The sequence below is a fragment of the Eumetopias jubatus genome, unplaced genomic scaffold (assembly GCF_037043125.1).
Source record: "Eumetopias jubatus isolate StellerSeaLion01/CBP00866 unplaced genomic scaffold, mEumJub1_p1.0 scaffold_2, whole genome shotgun sequence".
Taxonomy (NCBI): domain Eukaryota; kingdom Metazoa; phylum Chordata; class Mammalia; order Carnivora; family Otariidae; genus Eumetopias; species Eumetopias jubatus.
The window spans coordinates 59,299,619-59,322,406 of record NW_028274808.1 but is presented as its reverse complement, the minus strand read 5'-3'; the positions used below and the strand labels follow the sequence as shown (position 1 = coordinate 59,322,406).

At 36.0% G+C, this 22,788-nt stretch overlaps 1 protein-coding gene across 1 annotated transcript in view; it reads right to left on the bottom strand.

Annotated features, from left to right (window-relative positions):
- Positions 1 to 22,788, bottom strand: part of NEK1 (NIMA related kinase 1) — a 216,482-nt gene that overhangs the window by 39,022 nt on the left and 154,672 nt on the right. The window contains exons 26-27 of the mRNA XM_088021009.1: positions 6,220 to 6,396; positions 2,838 to 2,958 (exon numbers count right to left, since the gene is read on the bottom strand). Of these exons, the coding sequence (XP_087877135.1) occupies positions 2,838 to 2,958; positions 6,220 to 6,396 (298 nt within the window). The remainder of the gene's footprint in view (positions 1 to 2,837; positions 2,959 to 6,219; positions 6,397 to 22,788) is intronic.

Below are 22,788 nucleotides of genomic sequence, written 5' to 3'. Positions count from 1 at the left end.
AGGTAGGCAGGATGGTTTACGTTAAGTAATCCATTAATATAATTGATCATACAGCTGACCCTTGAACAATGTGGAGGGATGGGGTGCTGGCTGAATCCCCTATGCAGTCAAAAATGTGCATGTAAATTTTGACTTCCCCAAAACTTAACTACTAATAGACTACTGTGGACCACAGCCTTAATGATAACATACACAGTTGATAAACATATTTTGCATGTTATATGTATTATATGCTGTATTCTTAAAATACCTAACTTTTTATTTTTTTCAGTGTTCCAAGCTACACAGTTCACCTGCAAGTTTTTTTAAACTGCCACAAATCCCCAAAAAATTTTCCAATATATTTATTGGGAAAAAAAAATCTGTGTATAGAATGAGCCATGCAGCTTAAAACTGTATTGTTCAAAAGTTAACTGTACTAATTAAAGGAAAATATTTATATAAACAGTCATGCCTAATGATGGTTAATAACAGAAGCATCTTCACTAAAGTCAAGAACAACACAGAGGTACCCCCATTTCCAATATTTGACATCGTATAAAAGATACTAACCAAGGTGATTATAGAAAAAAAAAACTAGTGTTAAAAAAATTGGAAAGACATAAAATCATCACTGTTTTCATATGATGATTGTATACCTGAAAAAAGTAAAAGATCAAACTGAAAATCTATCATGAACAACAGTAGATATCAATAAGATAGTGGGGTACAAAATCAATATAAAGAAATCTAAGCTTTCATACACACAACCTTCTAGTTACAAGATCTCATAGAAGAATAGGGACCAAAGAATAACAAAAACAAAAGAAAAGAATGTAACTAGGAATAAGCTTACCAATAAAAGTGTAAAGCCTAGATGAAGGAAACTATAAAAATACTCAAAACTTACTCAAAAGAAAGGCCTATCATGTTCTTCTTGGACAGGAGGAACACAACAGGTTGATTTTCCCTATGTTAATCTATGAATTTAATATCCCAATAAAATACCAATTGATTTTTTTCCTGGGGAAGGTAGGCAAAATTTAGTAAATTCTAAATTCAAAAGAAATTTGACACAAGCAAGAATAGCCAAGAAAACCAAAAAAGGACAATGAAATTAAGAAAATTTAGTATATATTAAAAGTGGCATTTTTAATCTACGCAGGAAAGATGAACTTTTTAATAAATACAACTGGACAACTGGGTAGCTATCTGAAGAAAAACTAAACCCATACCCCAGGATAAATTCCAAATAGATTAAAGATTTAAATGTAAAAAGTGCCCATGTTGGGAAAGTACTAGAAAAAAAAACTGAAAAATTCTTTGAGAATCTTAGAAAGAACAAAGTATCTCTGAATGATTATTAAAATTCAGGTAAACATGACAATTAAAAAAAACTTCTGGGGGCGCCTGGGTGGCTCAGTCATTAAGCGTCTGCCTTCGGCTCAGTTCATAATCCCAGGATCCCAGGATCGAGCCCCGCATCGGGCTCCCTGCTCCGCAGGAAGCCTGCTTCTCCCTCTCCCACTCCCCCTGCTTATGTTCCCTCTCTCGCTGTGTCTCTCTCTGTCAAATAAATAAATAAATAAAATCTTTAGGGGCGCCTGGGTGGCTCAGATGGTTAAGTGTCTGTCTTCGGCTCAGGTCACGATCCCAGGGTCCTGGGATCGAGCCCTACCTCGGGCTCCTGGCTCAGAGAGGAGCCTGCTTCTCCCTCTCCCTCTGCCTTTCTCCCTGCTCATGCTTTCTCTCTCTCTATCTCTGTGTCTCAAATGAATAAATAAAATCTCTAAAAAAAAATTTTAAAAATCTTTAAAAAAAAAAACAAAACCTTCTGCATGGCAAAAAAATAAAACATAAATGGCTGACAAGGAAAAAATGGTTGCAACTCACATAATCATAACCACGGCAAATATCTCTAATATTTAAAGAGTTCTTACTAATTTATAAAAGACTAACAACCACATTTTTAAAATGGGTCAAAGATATAATACAGAGAACTCACAGAAAAAGTACACATGAAACTTAAACATTTGAAAAAATGTGCTCACTTTACCAATAATAAGAGATGGATAAACTAAGAACCCAAACCAAGATACTATTTTTTAACCTATCAGATTGGCAAAAATAAAAAAGTTTGATAAGTTTGGCAAAGCTGGGGGAAATAAGAAGTTTCATACATTCTTTCTGAGAATGTAAATTAGTACAAACCCTGGGAAGAACAGTAACTGAATTACAAATGCAATTTATAAGAATGCAAATGACATAGGAAGTGTACTTCTATGTATCTATCATATAGATATACGTATATACATGCAAAATGACCTTATATAAAAGGTTGTTATTCATTGCAACATCATTTGAAATATCAATTAATGTAGAATATCAATTAATGTAGAAGACCTGCTGAGTTGTGGTATATCCATTTAGTGGAATACTAAGTAGCCATAAAATAAGAGGAAAAAAAAAATGAAGCTTTCTATGGATTAATATGAAAAAATTCCTAGGTTACTCAATAAAAATAAAAAGGTAAAAATACCATATACATTATACTAATAACTTTATTTAAAAGGGAGGGAGACATTTTTGCTTTGGATAGATTAAAAATATCTGGAAGGAGGAGAAAATGGGAATCTGCTGGATGGGGACAGAGTTGGGAAAGAGACATTTTACTCTCTATCTTTATATACTTGATTTCTGAATCACATGAATGTAATATCTTTCCAAAAATTAAATTATTTTATAAGGTATTATAATAATAGGATATAGGGCAGTATTAGGTTATTATAGTATTTTTTAAAAAAGTATTACAAAAAGGGACCCAGGTTTTGAAATGTAAGGAAAAAGAGGTAACATACTCAGTTCCCTTTGTTTCTTTTATCTCACTAATCCATACATCAATAATCGTGCGTGGCAAGCTACCATCTTTGTTTGCTCCATCTGGCTCTTGCAGAACTTCTGTTTCTAAGCCATCAGCTTCTGAAAATCAAAAACAACAATAGACATGTCTTAAAGCAAAATCCAGCTATAGATATTTGAACAAATATTCTATAAATTATCATTACCTAGTTTTAGGCTAACATACTAATTATAACAAAAAATTAAATATTTTATCTGTAGATCTTTAATCTTGTTAACTCTCTGCTTATTTTCTGAAAGTAAATACTAATGAGAAAAGTTTCTGTCTTCATTTGCTGACTTCTCTTTTTCCTCTTCAATTCAGATTATCAATGCTTTTTTTTTAATATTTATTTATTTGAGAGAGAGAATGCACGTGCGTGTGTAAGCATGGGGGGAGGGGCAGAGGGAGAGAGAGTCTTAAGCAGACTTCCCACTGAGCAGGGCCTGATCTCAAGTCCCCCAGATCATGACCTGAGCCATAACCAAGAGTCAGACACTTAACCAACTGCAACACCCAGGCGCCCCACAATGCTCTTGTTTAAGCCACCATCATTCCCTCTTTTTTCCTGGAATCTAGGTAATCTTTCATTCTGTATTTTTTAAAGTTTTCAATTAGCTTGTCCTATTTAGAAAGAGAACTGATACTGTACCAGTGCTTAAATTTTTTATCCGTTATTCAAATTTTTTTTTTGTTTTATTTACCTGTACAAGGCAAGCACTTGGGGAAAAAATCTTTTAGTTATTTTTTAGTGAATAATTGTTCCTTAGCACCTTAAGCCATACCAACATGACTTATTCTACAGACTAGATTTTTTACTGCATTGCCCTCAAAGTCTAAAATATTTACTATATGGTTCTTTGTAGGAAATGTTTGCTGACTCTTACTAGGCTGTATAGTCTCTACTATATGCCTAACAGGCTTCTGTTTTTTTTAAAAGAAAAGGCATACCTACTAACTATCATTCTAATAAGTAAGACTATTTAAGTTATCATGGTGAATTAACGATGGTCACACATACAGCAAGGTCTCTGACATTTCTCTCATGTAGAGGGGGCCTGTACTTCCCTTCCCCTTGAATTTGGGCTGGCATTGTGATTGTCTTAACTGAGTATAGTTCAAGTTTATGCCAGTTCCAGCTCTAGTCTTCAAGAAAATTGGCAGCTTCTACACTAGAATCTGGAAGCCTAAACCACCATGAAAGTTTATTATGGAAAGACCACAGGGCAAGTTCCTGAGACTAAAAAAGGAGAGGGAACCAGCTAAACAGGCCCAGCTGAGACACCATGCATGGAATGACATCATCTTGCCCCTTCCAGATAAGCCCAGCTGACAGGTGAATACCACTGAGTGGTATTGATGCCACATGGAGGAGAACTTTCCTAATTCCTAACCCACTAAAACGTGAGATAAAACAAGTTATTTTAAGCCACTAAGTTTTAGGAATAATTTGTTTTGCAGCAATAGATAGCAGAAATAGAATTTCCTATCTGAAAATAGGGGGCTGACATAACAAAAGCTTAAAACATGCACTGGTTTTGGGACTTGGCAGTGGACAGAAGTTAAAAGTGCTTCAAGGAGACTGTTGATGAGAGACTGGCCAGTGAAAAAAGTTTCTGGAGGCTAGAGAAAAGGAGATTCTTGTTCTATGGTGGCAGAAAATACGGTGCCTGGAATAACAGTGATGACAGAAAACATACCTAAGAGATTCAATGATCTAGCTAAGTTGCTATCTAAGCAGAATGTTAAAAATTCCAGCTAGCTTCTTTAGTAGCCTCTGATAAAGTTGGACAGATTAATTGAAGAAAGAGCTGTTTAGTTTATGAGGACAATTTAGAAGAGAAAGCCCAAGTTAATTCCTTCCAGGCAATAAGAGTTTTTTAAGGGAAAACATGGCCTCAAAACAAACACTAAATTCAATTTTACTAGTCAAAGATGAAGTCAAGGGAGGGAAGGAAAAAAGGAAGGAAGGAATAAAGAAAAAAGAAGAGTGGTTGGTGTAGTGATTGTGAATAACATTCATACAAAGCCCACAAAATTAAGAAAATTCAACCTGAAGACCATCAGCTTGGATTGCATAGGAAAGAAAGATGTATTTTAGAAAAGCCCTTGAGGGCACTAACTTTGGTGCAAAGGAAGCAAGCTGACAATGCAACACCTGACTGGCGCTGCAGAATTTGTATGGACCAGTGATTGATATATGTCCCCTATTTTCTTTGTTTTTGAAAAGGAGTCTCTATTCCTGTTTCACTACTGTATGTTAGATATTTAGAAGGCAAGGAACTTATCTTTTTCACTTATAGGTCTTGAGACTGAGAGTAACTGTACTCAAAGAACTGTACCCAAGAAAATTCACCTCTACATAGGCCTGACTTGGATAACAGCTTTACTTTCAGCCCTTTTAATAAGAAGATGAGGCTCTGGGGCACCTGGGTGGCTCAGTCAGTTAAGCATCGGACTCTTGATTTTGACTCAGGTCATGACCTCAGGGTCGTGAGATCTAGCCCCGTGTCTGGCTCCGTGCTAAGTGTGAAGCCGGCTTGGGATTCTCTCTTTCTCTCTTCCTCTGCCCTGTCCCCTGCTCATGCGTGGCTCTCTCTCAAACAAGATGAGGCTTTAAGAAGGGGTAAGTGCATTTTACACGTGGGAGAAAGATGTAAATAATTTTTTATTCAGTGGCAGACCATGGCAGATTACCAAGGGCTGCAAAAAACCCTTAACTTGGAAAGGTGGGCTGTTTTATGTCCTTTGAATCTATGCTGGTTTGTGACTGCTTTGACCAAGGAAATATGGCAGAAGTGATACCGTGCCAGTTGAGACTAGCTTTTAAAAGTATAAGTAGCTTTTGCCTAGGATCTGTGAGCCCTGGCCACCATATAAGAAGTCAGACTACCTTGCTGGAAAGAGTTATGGAAAGGTATGGAGACTACATGAAGAGGGAGAGGGGACCAGCATTACACAGCCTTCAAGCTGCATCTGAAAAGACACCAGTGAAGCCATCTTGAACCCATCAGACCATGTTGCCAGCTGAATACCATCAAGCGATCCCAGAGACAAAAAGCACATGAATTATAAAAATTACATTAGTCAAGCTTTGACTTAATTCCTGACACGCAAAATCATGAGATATAATAAAAGTGTTGTTGTTTTAACATTAAGTTTTGGGGTGATTTATTATGCGGCATTAAAAAAATCCAGACCAGTTATTAAAGAGAGAAAACAAAGAACCTAATTAGAGATGAATCACCCAAACATATACACATGTTTTGATGATTTGTTTATATAGAAGAAATTAAAGTATTATCAAGTTAAAGAGAGCTCATTTTGAGCTATTTAAATACCATCCACATTTCCTTCTGGCTTCAATGATGTCTGTGGAGATGCCTCACTAAACTCTGGACTGTTCATTTCAACAGAAGAATCAACAGTAGCTGATGGATTCATTTCAAGTGAAATATATTTTACTTTTTCTTCTCCAGGAATTAAAGGTTTGTAATTCTCCCTTTCAGGAGAAGTCTCTGAAACAACAACAAAAAAAGAAAGATCATGCTACAGTCTCAAAAATAACTTGAATTTTACCTATAACAGCATTTATAGCAAAATTCAAAAACTGCATTCTTACAACAGGTAATTACTGAGTAAGCTCTGTTATGTAGTAAAAGTTGATAAATGATTAAGGTATATGACAGCTAAATATCATTTTAATTATACATAATGATATTTAGGATGATTAACATATGGTTTCTTTTCCCTTTTGTTGAAACTAACACACGTAACAATGTTGTATTTTAAATCATTAACTGTTTTTGTTTCTGGTAAGTGCTAGTTACTTCTAATTGCTCAGAAACTCCCCATACTTTTTTTAAAAAAGATTTATTTATTTATTTTAGAAGGGGGAAGGGGCAGAGGGAAAGGGAGAGAGAGAATCTCCAGCAGATTCTCTGCTGAGCACAGAGCCCAATCCCATAACCCTGAGATTATGACCTGAGTTGAAATTAAGAGCTGGATGCTCAACCAACTGAGCCACCCAGGTGCCCCTTAAACTCCCCATACTTTTAACTGAAGCCAGGATAGAATGGATTTACCTCAGAACAACTTATTGCAGTTATCTGTAAGACACCAAGGTCACTCCCATTCATTCCTTGAAGACATTTCTTTCCAACTCCCAGTCAGGAGATTTCCCCAATATTAATTCTGTCTTAACTAATTTAATTGATTGCCAGATCTCCATTAATAATCCTTCCAATCTCTGGGCCTCTCAATTCCTCTCCAGTGATTTTTGTCTTCACCCTACCTCAGTCCCTCCAATGGTTATATCTTAGAGAGCTTGCCATTTACTAGAGCTCCTCAAAATTTTCAATGCTAAATATTCTACCTTCTAATTTCTAACATCCTATTTTTCCACTTATCTCCCTCCACTATCCCACCTTTAAAAAATGTTACCCCACCAGTACCTATAATGCCCTGATCCTACCATGTTTTCTCTCCACCGTCATCCTCATTAAAATCCATCTAAAGTCTATCAATAAAAACCACTTTTTCGGGATGCCTGGGTGGCTCAGTTGGTTAACCACCTGCCTTCAGCTCAGGTCATGATCTCAGGGTCCTGGGATTGAGTCCAGCATGAGGTTCCTTGCTCAGCGGGGAGTCGGCTTCTCCCTCTCCCTCTGCCTGCCACTCCCCCTGCTTGTGCTCTATCTCTCTCTGACAAATAAGTAAAATCTTAAAAAAATCATAATAATCACTTTCTCACATACATCTTTAATTAACTCTACCCACATGGAGAAATCCCAACTCCTTTTAATTTAATTTTCTGTGAATTATGTCTGCACACATGTGGCTGAAATGGTTGGGTAAAAAAGAGTCTTCTTTATTGGTCTCAATTTCAAATCATTATCACTAAAGCGAAGTGGGCGCTTTCTGGTGCTTGCAATCCTATCATAACAATAGGATACTAGGAACTGCACCTAGTTCAGTTAACTTCCTTAGGAAAACAAGTTGCGTACAAGTATTTTTGAGTTATATTACCTCTTACTTCTTCCTAGTCAATCAAGAACAGAACAAAAGTATAGTGTTGCTCATATTTTGAATATCTTCCCTACACTAAGCCTCATCAACAAATTGTGACAGAGGTCACATCTGTGTTTTTGCTCATTCAGCCTACTGTTCTGCTATAAAATCATGTCTATTAAAATCAGGAACAAGGATGCCAGTTAGCATCATTATTAAAGATTGCTTTAGAGTGTCTAATGAATGAAGTAAGAAGAAAAAGAAATAATCAGAATAAATACTGGGCAAAAAAACACTAGTTCTTATCACTGATGATATAACCCTGACATCCGGAAGATCTAAGATCTCAAGGGAAAAAACAATATATTTAAAAAAATACTTCAGGGAGGTGTCTGCATATAAAATTTTACACAGACACATAGAAAGAAATAATATTTATTTATTTTAACTAGAAATAACAATTTAGAAAGGGAAATAGGAAGAATATGTCATACATTATAAATACAAAAATACAGCATTATGTAAGAATCAATTTACCAGTTTTCCAAGATGGCAGAGAAGTAAGAGACCTTAGTTTTGTCTGGTCCCAGGAATTCAGCTAGATAGCTATCAAAGCATTCTGAACACCTGTGAACTCAACCAGAGATCTAAGAAAAGAATAGCTGCAACTCTACAAATAGAAAAGCAACCACTTTTTGCAAGGTAGGAGGTGCAGAAAAGTGAATATGAGGCGATATATGGGAAGATAAATAATGGGGGTAGGGAGCCTCCGTAAGCTGGCTGCCACCATAAAGTGATTTAGCAGCACAGCTCAAAATTGGAACTTTCAGAAGTCTGCTCTGGTGAGGGACATCCTGACTGAAAGGTGCTCAGGTGCCGAAGCAGCCAGAATCCTAGGTGGGACAGTGTGACCTCAGGACCCCTAGGGTCACAGAAAGACTGGGGGTGCCTGAGTGTGGCAGAGTTCCCAGGTATCGGAGCAAGAAAGCCGGCTGCAATCAGTGAGCCCCAGAGTGAGTTTTCAGCTTGGGGTTGCCATAAACCACGAAATGCAGGGGCCCAGGAAGCCACAGAATTGTGGTGAGACCCCACTCCTTCCACTGGAAGGAGCAGCATGGCTGCACGCTGCAGGAGTCTGCTGGGCTTGGAGACTCAAAGTAGGGTCCTATGCCTGAGATAGAAATGTTCAGTCATGGGGTGCCCGGGTGGCTCAGTCTGTTAAGCATCTGCCTTTGGCTCAGGTCATGATCCCAGGGTCCTAGGATCAAGTCCCACATTGGGCTCCTTGCTCAGTAGGGAGCCTGCTTTTCCCTCTGCCTGCCACACCCCCTGCTTGTGCTTGCTCTCTCTCTCTGAAAAATAAATAAAATCTTTTAAAAAAAATTTTAAAAAGAGAAAGAAATGCACGGTCACAAGCTGGGTGAGCATGGAATGCAGATGGAAACCAGGGAGATAGGAGTAATGGACTGCTTTTCCCTGAGGGCACACTGAGGAGTCAAGGGCATAGCTTTTGGCCCCAGGGCTGGAGATAAGGAGGCCGCCATTTTCATTCTCATCCTCTAAAGGCGGGGTGGAGAGCCTTCACTGAACAAAAGCCACATAGAGCAATCCAGTGCAGCTTACTTAGCCTGGCCCCCTAGCAAGAGTGGTGCAATTCTGTCCAGGGCAAAGACACAAGAATATCAGCACAACAGGCCCCTCCCCCAGATCAGCAAGAAAATCCCACCAAGACCAAGTTTACTGATCACTCAGAACTGCAGTACTCCAGTGCTAGGGGAAAAAAGTATATGGAAAGCTCGGTATTTTTCTCATGATTCCTTCTCATAAGTCTTTCAATTTTAATTTTTTTTCTTTTTCCTTTTCAACCAATTTCTTATTTTACCAACTCATTTTTTAAGTCTTTTTTAAAAAATTGTCATTTTTACAGTTACATTCTATCCTTTCATTATACTTAATTTTATTTTCACATATATATATATAAAGTTTTTCTTTCTTTACAATTTTGGGAAGCAGTCTCTTCTAAAAACAGACCAAAACATACCCAAGATATAGTGTATTGCTCTGTTCTGGCCAGCTGTTTATATTCTTTCCTCCTTTTTGTCTTTTAATTTTCATTTTACAGTTACATTCTATCCTTTTACTGCATTTAATTTTATTTTTGTGCATATGTAAGTTTCTCTTTCTTTATAATTTTGGGACTTAGTTTTCTAGCAAACATACCAAAATACACACAGGATCCACTGTATTACTCGGTTCTGTTCACCTGTCTGGTTATATTCTCTCTCTCTCTCTTTTTGGTTACAAGTCTCTTCTGATTTGTTTGGTGTATATTTCTCTGGGGTCCTTGTTGCCATTTTAGTATTTGGTTTTCTCAATCATCATTCTTCTCTGGACAGAATGACAAGATGGAAAAACTCACCTCAAAAAAGAGAACAAGAGGCAGCATTGATTGCCAGGGACCTAATCAGTATGGATATAAGTAAGATGTCAGAACCAGAGTTCAGAATAATGATTATAAAGATATTGGCTGGGCTTGAAAAAACCATAGACGATACTATGGAATCCCCTTCTAATCAGATTGAAATCAAAAAGTCTATTAATGAGATGCAATCAAGAATGGAGGCTCTAACTGCTAGGATAAATAAGGCAGAAGAGAAAAGTAGTGATATAGAAGACCAAATGACAAATAATAAAGAAGCTGAGAAAAAGAGAGATAAACAACTACTGGATCACTAGGGGGAAAATTCAAGAGATAAGTGATACCATAAAGCAAAACAATATTGGAATAATTAGAATCCCAAAAGAAGAGGAAAGAGAGAGAGGGGCAGAAGGTATAATGGAGCAAATTATAGTGGAGAACTTCCCTAATCTGGGGAAGGAAACAAGCATTCAAGTCCAGGAGGCACGGAGAACCCCCTTCAAAAATCAATAAAAATAGGTCAACACCTCGACTTATAATAGTGAAGCTTGCAAAGCTCAGAAACAAAGAGAAAATCCTGAAAGCAGCTTGGACGAGAGGTCTGTAATCTACAAGGGTAGAAACATTACTGGCAGCAGACCTATCCACAGGGATCTGGCAGGGCAGAAAAGACTGGCATGATACATTCAGAGTGCTACATGAGAAAATTATGCAGTCAAGAATACTTTATTCACAAAGGCTGTCATTCAAAATACGGAGATGAAAAGCTTTCAGAACAAACAGAAACAAAAAAATTTGTGATCATTAAACCAGCCCTGCAAGAATTATTAAAGGGGATCCTTTAAGCGAAGAGAGAGCCCAAAAGTAACACAGACCAGAAAGGAACCGAGATAATATACAGAAAGTGACTTTATAGGTATTACAATGGCACTAAATTTATATCTTTCAATAGTTACTCTGAATGTAAATGGGCTAAACACTCCAGTCAAAAGACACAGGGTATCAGATTGGATAAAAACGCAAGACCATCAATATGCTGTCTGCAAGAGACTCATTTTAGACCCAAAGACACCTCCGGACTGAAACTGAGGGGGTGGAAAACCATTTATATTGCTAATGGGCAGCAAAAGAAATCCTTATATCAGACAAATTAGATTTTAAAGCAAAGACTGTTATAAGAGATGAGGAAGGACACTATACCATAAACAAAGGGTCTGTCCAAAAAGAAGTTCTAAAAGTTGTAAATATTTATGCCCCTAACACTGAAGCAGCCAATTATATAAGTGAATTAATAACTAAATTAAAGAAACACATTAAAAATAATACAATAATAGTAGAGGATTTTAACACTCCCCCTTACTGCAATAGCGAGATTTTCTAAGCAGAAGATCAACAAGGAAACAAGGGCTTTGAATGACACACTGGACCAGATGGACTTCACAGATATATTCAAAGCATTCCACTCTAAAGCAAAAGAATACACACTCTTCTCGAGTGCACATGAAACATTCTCCAGAACAGATCACATACTGGGTCGCAAAACAGGTCTCTGTTACCAAAAGGCTGGGATCATTCCCTGCATATTTTTAGACTACAATGCTTTGAAACTTCAACTCAATCACAAGAGGAAATTTGGAAAGAACTCAAATACATGGAGGTTAAAGACAGTCCTTGTAAAGAATGAATGGGTCAACCAGGAAATTAAAGAAATTTGAAAAATTCATGGAAATAAATGAAAATGAAAACACAACTGTTCAAAACCTCTGGGATGCAGCAAAGGTGGTCCGAAAAGGGAAGTATATAGCAATACAAGCCCTTCTCAAGAAACAAGAAAGGTCTCAAATACACAATCTAACCTTACACCAAAAGGAACTGGAGAAAGAACAGCAAATAAAGCCTAAACCCAGCAGGAGAAGAGAATAATTAGAGCAGAAACCAATGAAATAGAAACCAAAAGAACAGTAGACAGATCAATGAAAGTAGGAGCTGATTCTTTGAAAGAATAAGATTGATAAACCCCTGGCAAGACTAGTCAAAAAGAAAAGAAAAAGGACCTAAAAAAAAATCATGAATGAAAAAGGAGAGATCACAACCAACACTGAAGAAATACCAACAATTATAAGAACAAATTATGAGCAACTATATGCCAACAAATTAGGCAATCTGGAAGAAAAGGATGCATTCCTAGAAATGTATAAACTACCAAAACTGAAACAGAAAAAAATAGAAAACCTAAACAGACCGATTGATAACCAGCAAGGAAATCAAACCAGTAATAAAAAATCTCCCGGGGCGCCTGGGTGGCTCAGTCGTTGAGCGTCTACCTTCGGCTCAGGTCATGATCTCAGGGTCCTGGGATAGAGCCCCGCATCGGGCTCCCTGCTCGGCAGGAAGCCTGCTTCTCCCTCTCCCACTCCCCCTGCTTGTGTTCCCTCTCTCTCTGTCACATAAATAAATAAAATCTTAAAAAAAAAAAAAATCTCCCAACAAACAAGAGTCCAGAGCCGATGGGTTCCCAGGGGAATTCTACCAAATATTTAAAGAATTAATGCCCTATGCATTTGAAAAAAGAAAAAAAAAAAAGAATTAATACCTATTCTTCTGGAGCTGTTACAAAAAATAGAAATGGAAGGAAAACTTCCAAACTCTATGAGGCCAGCATCACCTTGATCCCAAAACCAAAGACCCGACTAAAAAGGAGAATTACAGACCAATATCTCTGATGAATATGGATGAAAAAATTCTCACCAAAATACTACAGAATAGGATCCAACGGTACATTAAGAGGATTATTCACAACAACCAACTGAGATTTATTTCTGGGATGTAACATTCACAAATCAATCAATGTGACAGATCACAATAAAAGACAAGAACCATATGATCCTCTCAATTGATGTAGAAAAAGCATTTGATAAAATACAGCATCCTTTCTTGATTAAAACTCTCCAAAGTGTAGGGATAGAGGGAACATACCTTGGTATCATAAAAGCCATATATGAAAAGCCCACAGTAAATATCATTCTCAGTGGGGAAAAACTGAGAGCTTTTCCCTTAAGGTAAGGACACGACAGGGCTGCCCACTCTCACCACTACTGTTCAAGATAGTACTAGAAGTCCTAGCCTCAGCAATCACACAACACAAAGAAATAAAAGGCATTTGTAGAGAAAGGGGAACCCTCCTACACTGTTGGTGGGAATGCAAGCTGGTGCAGCTACTCTGGAAAACAGTATGGAGGTTCCTCAGAAAGTTGAAAATAGAGCTACCCTATGACCCAGCAATTGCACTACTGGGTATTTACCCCAAAGATACAAATGTAGTGATCCGAAGGGGTACATGCACCCCAATGTGTAGAGCAGCAATATCCACAATAGCCAAACTATGGAAAGAGCCAAGATGTCCATCAACAGATGAATGGATAAAGAAGATGTGGTATATATATACATATATATATATATGTATGTATATATATATATATATATACACACACACACATACATACAATGGACTATTATGCAGCCATCAAAAAACCGAAATCTTGCCATTTGCGACGACGCGGATGGAACTGGAGGGTATTATGATGAGCGAAATGAGTCAATCAGAGAAAGACATGTATCATATGATCTCACTGATATGAGGAATTCTTTAATCTCAGGAAACAAACTGAGGGTTGCTGGAGTGGTGGGGTTGGGAGGGATGGGGTGGCTGGGTGATAGACATTGGGGAGGGTATGTGCTATGGTGAGCACTGTGAATTGTGTAAGACTGATGAATCACAGATCTGTACCTCTGAAAAAAATAATACATCATATGTTAAAAAAAAAAAAGAAGAAGAAGAAGACAGCAAGAAGGGAAGAATGAAGGGGGTGAAATCGGAGGGGGAGATGAACCATGAGAGACTATGGACTCTGACAAACAAACTGAGGGTTCTAGAGGGGAGTGGGGTAGGAGGATGGGTTAGTCTGGTGATGAGTATTAAAGAGGGCACATGTTGAACGGAGCACTGGGTGTTATACGCAAACAATGAATCATGGAACACTACATTAAAAAATAATTAATATCTAAAAAAAGGCTGGGTGAAAGGTATAGGGAGGTTCATTACACTGTTTTTTTTTCCAGTTTTTGTTTATATTTGAAAATTCCCAAAATAAAAAGCTTAACTTTAAAAAAAAGAAAGAAAAGGCATCTGAATCAGCAAAGAAGAAGTCAAACTCTCACTGTTCACAGATAATATCATACTCTATGTGGAAAACCCAAAAAACTCTACCCCAAAATTGCTAGAACTCATAAAGGAATTCAGCAAAGTGGCAGGATATAAAAATCAATGCATAGAAATGAGTTGCATTTCTATACAATAACAATGAGACAGAAAAAAGAGAAATTAAGGAATTGATTCCATTTACAACAGCACCAAAACCCCTAAGATACCAAGGAATAAAACTAGCCAAAGAGGTAAAAGATCTGTACTCTGAAAACTATAGAACACTCATGAAAGAAACTGAGGAAGACAAAAAGAAATGGAAAAATGTTCCATCCTCATTTATTGGAAGAACAAATATTGATAAAATGTCTAAGCTATCCAGAGCAATCTATACATTTAATGCAATCCCTATCAAAAAACCATCAACTTTTTTCATAGAGCTGAACAAATAATCCTAAAATTTGTATGGAACAAGAAAAGACCCCGAATAGCCAGAGGAATGTTGAAAAAGAAAAACAAAACTGGGGGCATCACAATGCCAGACTTCAAGCTCTACTATAAAGACAATATGGTACTGGCACAAAAACACACACATAGGTCAATGGAACAGAATAGAGAACCCAGAAATGGACCCTCAACTCTATGGTCAACTAATCTTCGACAAAGCAGTAAAGTATATTCAATGGAAAAAAGACAGTCTCTTCAACAAATGGTGTTGGGAAAATTGGACAGCCACATGCAGAAGAATGAAAGTGGACCACTTTCTTACACCACACACAAAAATAGACTTAAAGTGGATGTAAGACCTCAATGTGAGACAAGAATCCATCAAAATCCTAGAGGATAACACAGACAGCAATCTCTGTGACCTTGTCTGAAGCAACTTTTTGCTAGACACAATTCCAAAAGCAACGGAAACAAAGGCAAAAATGAACTACTGGGATTTCATCAAGATAAAAATCTTCTGCACAGCAAACTGGACAAAACCAAAAGACAAGTGACAGAATGGGAGAAGATATTTGCAAATGTCTTATCAGATAAAGGGCCAGTATCTAAAATCTATAAAGAACTTATCAAACTCAACACCCAAAGAACAAATAATCCAATCAAGAAATGGACAGAAGAGATGAACAGACATTTCTCCAAAGATGACATACAAATGGCCAATAGACACATGAAAAAGGGCTCAATATCACTCGGCATCAGGGAAATACAAATCAAAACCACAATGAGATACCACCTCACACCAGTCAGAATGGCTAAAATTAACAAGTCAGGAAACAAACAGATGTTGGCGGGGATGTGGAGAAAGAGGAACCCTCTTACGCTGTTGGTGGGAAGACAAGCTGGTGCAGCCACTCTGGAAAACAGTATGGAGGTTCCTCAAAAAGTTGAAAATAGAGCTATGCTACGACCCAGCAATTGCACTACTAGGTATTTACCCCAAAGATACAAATGTAGTGATCCGAAGGGGCACCTGCACACCAATGTTTATGGCAGCAATTGGAAAGAGCTCAGATGTCTGTTGACAGATGAATGTTTAAAGAAAGAAGATGTGGTATATATACACAATGGAATATTATTCAGCCATCAAAAAATGAAATCTTGCCATTTGCAACGATGTGGATGGAACTGTGGATGGGTATTATGCTATAAGTCAATTGGAGAAAGACAATTATTATATGATCTTACTGATATGTGGAATTTAAAAAACAAAACAGAGGCTCATACGGGAAGAAGGGAAAAATAAAACAAGATGAAATCAGAGAGGGAAATAAACCCTAAGAGCAGTACTTTTAAGCACAGGAAACAAACTGAGGGTTGCTGGAGGGGTGGGGTAACTGGGTGATGGACATTAAGGAGGGGACCTGATGTAACGAGCACTGGGTAGTATAGAAGACTGATGAATCACTGAGCTCTACCTCTGAAACTAATAATACACAATATATTAATTTATTGAATTTGAATTAAAATAAATAAGTAAATAAAAGGATGGTTAAAAAAAAAGCATCATTTTACCAAAAAAAAGACTTTAAGAACTTAAATGAATAAAACAAAATGTTACTGATAAATACAAAATAGGATTGGTACAAAGATAAAGACATACTTAAACTCCTGAATTTAGTAGCATAAAAAATATTTCAAAAATCAATATATAAATTTAATACAATTCTAATCAAAATACCCAGTTATATAAAATGAGCTTAAAATTCGTTTGAAATAATAATTGTCAAAAAGTAATCCAGAAAATTGTTAGATTTCCAATTAGATTAAATGTCTTGCAAGTGTGTGCATGTCCATTTACACTCACATATATGCATATGTTGTCTATCAAACTGATTTAAAAATTTGGGAAAACTTTTACCCACTAAAGAAAATTGAAAAGATATAAATAAAAAGACATACTTGCATGGAAATTTTTTAAAAATCTGCATGGCCAAAAAAAGCATAAGTGAATTAGGAGCACGTGGGAAAAACCTGTGATGATATACTAGATAAAAGTAATCTATACCAGATAAAAATTCACACGAAAAACATAGACAATGCAACATAAAAAGGGCAAAGAATATAAATACAATTTATAAAGGACATCTAAATGGCCAAAGGAATATGACAACGGAATTCACTTACAATCAGAAAATCACAAATGAAATCTGTAACTTATAATACTGGTAACAGTAAAAAAAGTGATAATACTGATAAAACCTGTTTAATATTTGAAAATCAATCATTGGTATTTGCAACATTAATATAATAAAGAACAAAAATCATACAATCATCTTAATTAATTCAGAAAAAGAGTTTGATACATTTCATGACTCTTCATAAAACAAGATTAGAAAAGAATTCCTTAATCTGATAATGGATATTTTCAAAAAAGACTTAAAAACGTGGCACTTCTCTAATCAACATTCTATTAGAAGAACTAGCATAAGAATTAGAAAACATAAAATAAAACTGTCTTAACACAGTATCATGGGTTCACAAAAATACCAAGAGAAACTATAGATACATTACCAGAATTAATGAAAGAACTTAGCAAAGTTACTGAATATAAAGTCAATATATAAAAGTGAATTATATTTCTACTTTTATACATGAGCCACAATTATAAAATAAAATTTCAAAAGAGAGGAATAAAACAATGACATCAAAAAGTATGAAATTTTTGGAATTACCTAACAAGTTTATAAAATACCACTACGAAGAAAACTATAACCTACTGTTGAGAGGAAATAAAAGATCTAGACAAATGCGAGGATATTAAGTATTCATGGACTAGAAGAGTGAATATTGTAAAGATAACAATTTCTTCCAATCTAAATATTCAATATAATCCTAAAGAAACCAACAACATATTTTTGAGAAGCCTACTCTAAAATTTATATGGAAATGAAAAGGGGTAAAACTAGCCAGATTTCTCTTGAATTTGCAAGATGGGAAAACTTGATTTACTGGATATCAAGATTTAAAAATTTATAATCAAGAAGTATAATAGTAAAAACAGACAGAAATCAATGGAATAATTTAAGTGTTCAGAAACACATATATAGATACTCAACTTGTAACAAAAATATCACTACAGAGCAGTGCGAAAGGAGGGTTTTTTTAAATAAATGATGCAGGGTCAACTAGATACTAAATCAGAAAAAATAAAATGACTCCTTTTCATACCATACAGAAACATCTTTATGAGATAAGTTGCAGGTCTAAATTTGAAAGTTAAACAATAAAGCTTTTAGAAGTTAACAGAGGAAAAAGAATCATCATGACCTTAGGATTTTTTTAAAACAGGATACAAAAAACACTAACTATAAGGAAAAGGACTAAATAAATTGGACCTAATAAAACTAACAGCTTCTGTTCTTCAAAAAAACGCCATTCAGTAAAAGGACAAGCCAGTGAAACACAAATTTACAACACACATAACTAACAAAGGGCTTCTACCTAGAATATACAAAAAACTTCTAGAAACCAAAAGAAAACAATAACAATGGAAGGATGGGCAGGACACTTGAATGGGCACCTCAAAAAAGAACATACACATCATGGCAAGGAATTTTTTAATATAACACCAAAAGCACAAAAAACAAAATCAAAACTAAAAAAGCAGAACTATATCAAACCAAACTGCTTCTGCACAGCAAAGGAAACAATCAACAACATGAAATGGCAGTTTATGGAATGAGAGAAAATATTTGTAAACCATGTATCTGGTAAGGGGTTAATACTCAAAATACATAAAGAACTCCTAAAACGTGATTGCAAAAAAGGGCAAATTAATTTTCTATTATTTTTTTTAAGATTTTATTTATTTATTCATGAGAGACGGAGAGAGAGACAGGGGCAGAGGCAGAGAGAAGCAGGCTCCCCGCCGAGCAGGGAGCCTGATGTGGGACTCGATCCCAGGACCCTGGGATCATGACCTGAGCCGAAAGCAGACGCTTAACCATCTGAGCCACCCAGGCGACCTAATTTTCTATTATTAATTAATTAATACCAATTAAAAATGGGCAAAGGGACTGAAAAGACATTTCTCAAAATAAGACATACAAATGGTCACAGGTATATGAAAAGGTGCTTAACATCACTAATCATCAGGAAAATGCAAATCAAAACCACAATGAGATATCATCTACTCCTGTTAATACACTATTATAAAAAAGCTAAGAGATAACAAATTCTGGTAAAAGCATGTCGAAAAAAAGGGAACCCTTGTATAATATAAATGGGACTGGAAATTGGTCCTGCCATTATGGAAAACAGTACGGAGGTTCCTAAAAAAGTTAAAAATAGAACTACCATATGATCCAGCAACTCCTCTTCTGGGTTTACATCCAGATGAAATTAAATCAGTATCTTGAAAAGATACCTGTACTCCCATGTTCACTGCAGCATTATTCATAGTAGCCAAGACATGAAAACAACCTAAGTGTCTATCAGCAGATGAATAAATAAAGAATATGTGGCATATATATTGGAATACTATCTGGCCTTAAGAAATAGGGAAATCCTGCCATTTGTGACAGTGTGGATGAACCTGGAGGACCTTATCCTCTGGCTCAGTAAAATAAGCCAGACACAGAAAGACAAACATTGTATGTATCATGTACATGTGGAATCTAAAAAAGTTGAACTCAAAGAGACAGAGAGTAGAATGGTGGTTGCCAGGGGCTGGTGTGTGGGGGAAATGGGAAGATATTGGTAAAGAGTACAAGCCTTCAGTTATAACATGAATATGTTCTACAGATCTACAGAATGGTTAATTATAGTTAATAATGTATAGTATACTTGAAATTTGCTAGAAGAGTATATCTTAAGTGTTACCACCACACACACACACACACACACACACACACACACATACTCACTGTTAAGTATGTGAGCTGATGGATATGTTAATTGGCTTGATTGTGGTAATCATCACACAAGGTATACTTATATCAAACCACCATGTTGTATACCTTAAATATATGTAATTTTTTAATATGTCAGTCAGACTTCAATTAAGCTAGAAAAAAGTAAAAGCCACATGAATGGTTATTTTACTTTGGATACAACCTATTCAATTCACATGGCCACATCCAGCTGCAAAAGAGAAGCTGGGAAATGTAGTTTCTGCATAGACAGCCATGTGCCAACCCAAACCCATGGTGCGCATGGGGAAAGTCTATTACTAAAAAGGAAGAAGGGAAAATCGGATACTGCAGACAGTAGCAATTTTTACCACATATGGTCTGTCTCTCTCTGTCTCTCTCTGTCTCTCTCTCTCTCTCACACACACACACCTCACAGATGTCTGTAAAATGTGGGAATATATCAAGAAAAGCAAAGCAATAAGAGATCTAACATTAGGACAAGTTAAGGGAGAGGCCAGGATGACATCTTTACAGCAGTCCAAAGGAAAAACTTGTCTAATTTAGAAGAAGAAGGATTCCAAAGAAATGCTTCCAAGATTATACCAATAGAATACCTAATGAATTTGGATGCTCTGAGAAGAGACAAACATATCTAGGGCAGAGTAAGGCAACAAACTAGAAATAAATACATGAAAACAAAGAAAAAAATACTCACTAAAGGGAAAATGAAATACTATGCAAAAAAGAAAAGCAATCATGGTACAATATATCTTAGCTTTGATAAGAACATTCATGGTCATAACAATACCAATACTGTATGTTGATTTAACCAAAATTCTAATTATATTTAGAGGATGTAAAAATGGTATGTGTAGATTTATATGGTGAGATCAAGGGGAAAAAACGGATGAGAGGCAGCTAAATCCTTATCTTCCAAAATAAGAAGTTCATATGTAATGCCTAGAACTGGGGGGGGGGGGGGGGGATTTTTTTTTAAATCAAGAAGTAATAGTAGAGGTATTTGCTTTAAAATTATGTGCAGAAATAAAAAAACAAATAGTTAAAAGAGCTGAAAGTGGATGACTCTGGGAAGCAGAATATAAGGCAAGGAGTGAGGTCTAGGGACAGCTGTTTTTGGTAAAAAGAACTTCCAGAGCTACTTGGTATTTTAAATTATGTGCACAGATAACTTTTATAACAACTAAAATTTAATGAAAACATAATCTCTGGGTAGTAGTGTTATGGGTAATTTCAATTTCTTAAAGTATGTTTTTGGTATTTTCAACATGTTTTACAACACTGAAAATATAATATTATAGTCAAGAAAAAAAAACAGTTAAAGAAAATGTAATAGATGTATGTTTGTTCCTGGCCATGATAATGTAACTCATATTAGATTAATCTCCCACTAAAAATAAGTAGAAATGATAGACAAAAAGTACATTTAAAAAACTGTATGGACTCATTGGAGAATAAATGATGCAGGCAAGGACTAATGGACTTCAACTGAAAGAAGGTAAACACATGAGATGAGCTCGACTTCATCCCAGCTTTTCTCTGAGGGCATTTTCTAAGTATCAGCACAGGCAAATAGATTACAAGCAGAAAGCAACAGTCCTACCAGGTTAGAAGTGACTCAGACTTGAATGACAAAATCATGGAAAAGTAAACCATCAATAAGCAACCCTTAAATCTATGCAAAAGTCCTCTAACAAGGATAAAACAACAACAAAAAATCCCCTCTATTTTTGGCTTATTCCTAAACTATGCATGCATAAAGCAATACTCCAAGAAAATCAGCAGGTAATAGCAGCTAGGAGAATAAAATACTGAGGAAAGATTTGAGTACAGGGAAACTTGGTAAACAACATAAACTTTTAGTTGAGATTTCAGAAAGATCAAGGCATCAGAATAAGGGCTACATGTTGAAATAAGTTAAAAACTACAAAAACAAGCAAACACACCATAACAAAAGTCTAATACAAACCTCAACAGTATCAAAATAATCTGCTGGTATTATTTAGTTTTAAGAAGAAAATCTATCTTTGAAGAAAGATAACATTATCCAGAGGCTATTAAATTTTTCAACCACAATGTCTGTCATTTCCAAACAAATATTATAAAACACAAACACGATAATTTTAACCTGTGTCCTGGTTTTATATAGTCTATGAGCTAAAAATGGTTTTTACATTTTTAAAGTGCTGTGGAAAAAAATTGTTTTAAAGATTTATTTGAGAGAGAGAGATTGAGAGAGCACACGCGCATGCACTCGCACGAGCACGGGGAGGAGCAGAGGGGAGGGAATGAGAATCTGAAACTCTGCACTGAGCATGGAGTGCAAAGCGGGGCTTGATCTCCCGACCACAAGATCATGACCTGAGCTGAAAGCAAGAGTCAGATGCTTAAATGACTGAGCCACCCAGGCACCCTTGTAGAAAAATTTTAAAAGAAGAATATGGATCATATAGGTTCACAAAGCCTGAAATAGCTATAATCTCACAATTTATAGAAGTTTATTGACTTCTCTCACAAAGTATGGTTTATAAAAAAAAATACAAACAAAATGACTAAAAACCAAGAAAAACAGAGACAAGAGAAACAAACAGATAATAATAGAAACATATATATACCTCAGATATTAAATTTATCAGATAGGTACTTTAACTTTGATCAATATGTTCAAGAAAAAAGAGAAAGAGATGGACCAAAGGGATAAATCTATGGGCATTTTCAAGAGAGAACTGAAATCTATAAAAGAATATTAAATGGGCATTCTAGCATTGAAAAATGCAATATTTGATATTATGAACTCACTGGATTCATTTGGAGACAGCAGAAGGTTAGAGATGGCAGAAGACGGAATTAATGAAATGATAGATCAATAGAAATGCCGGCATACCTTGTTTTACTGCATTTT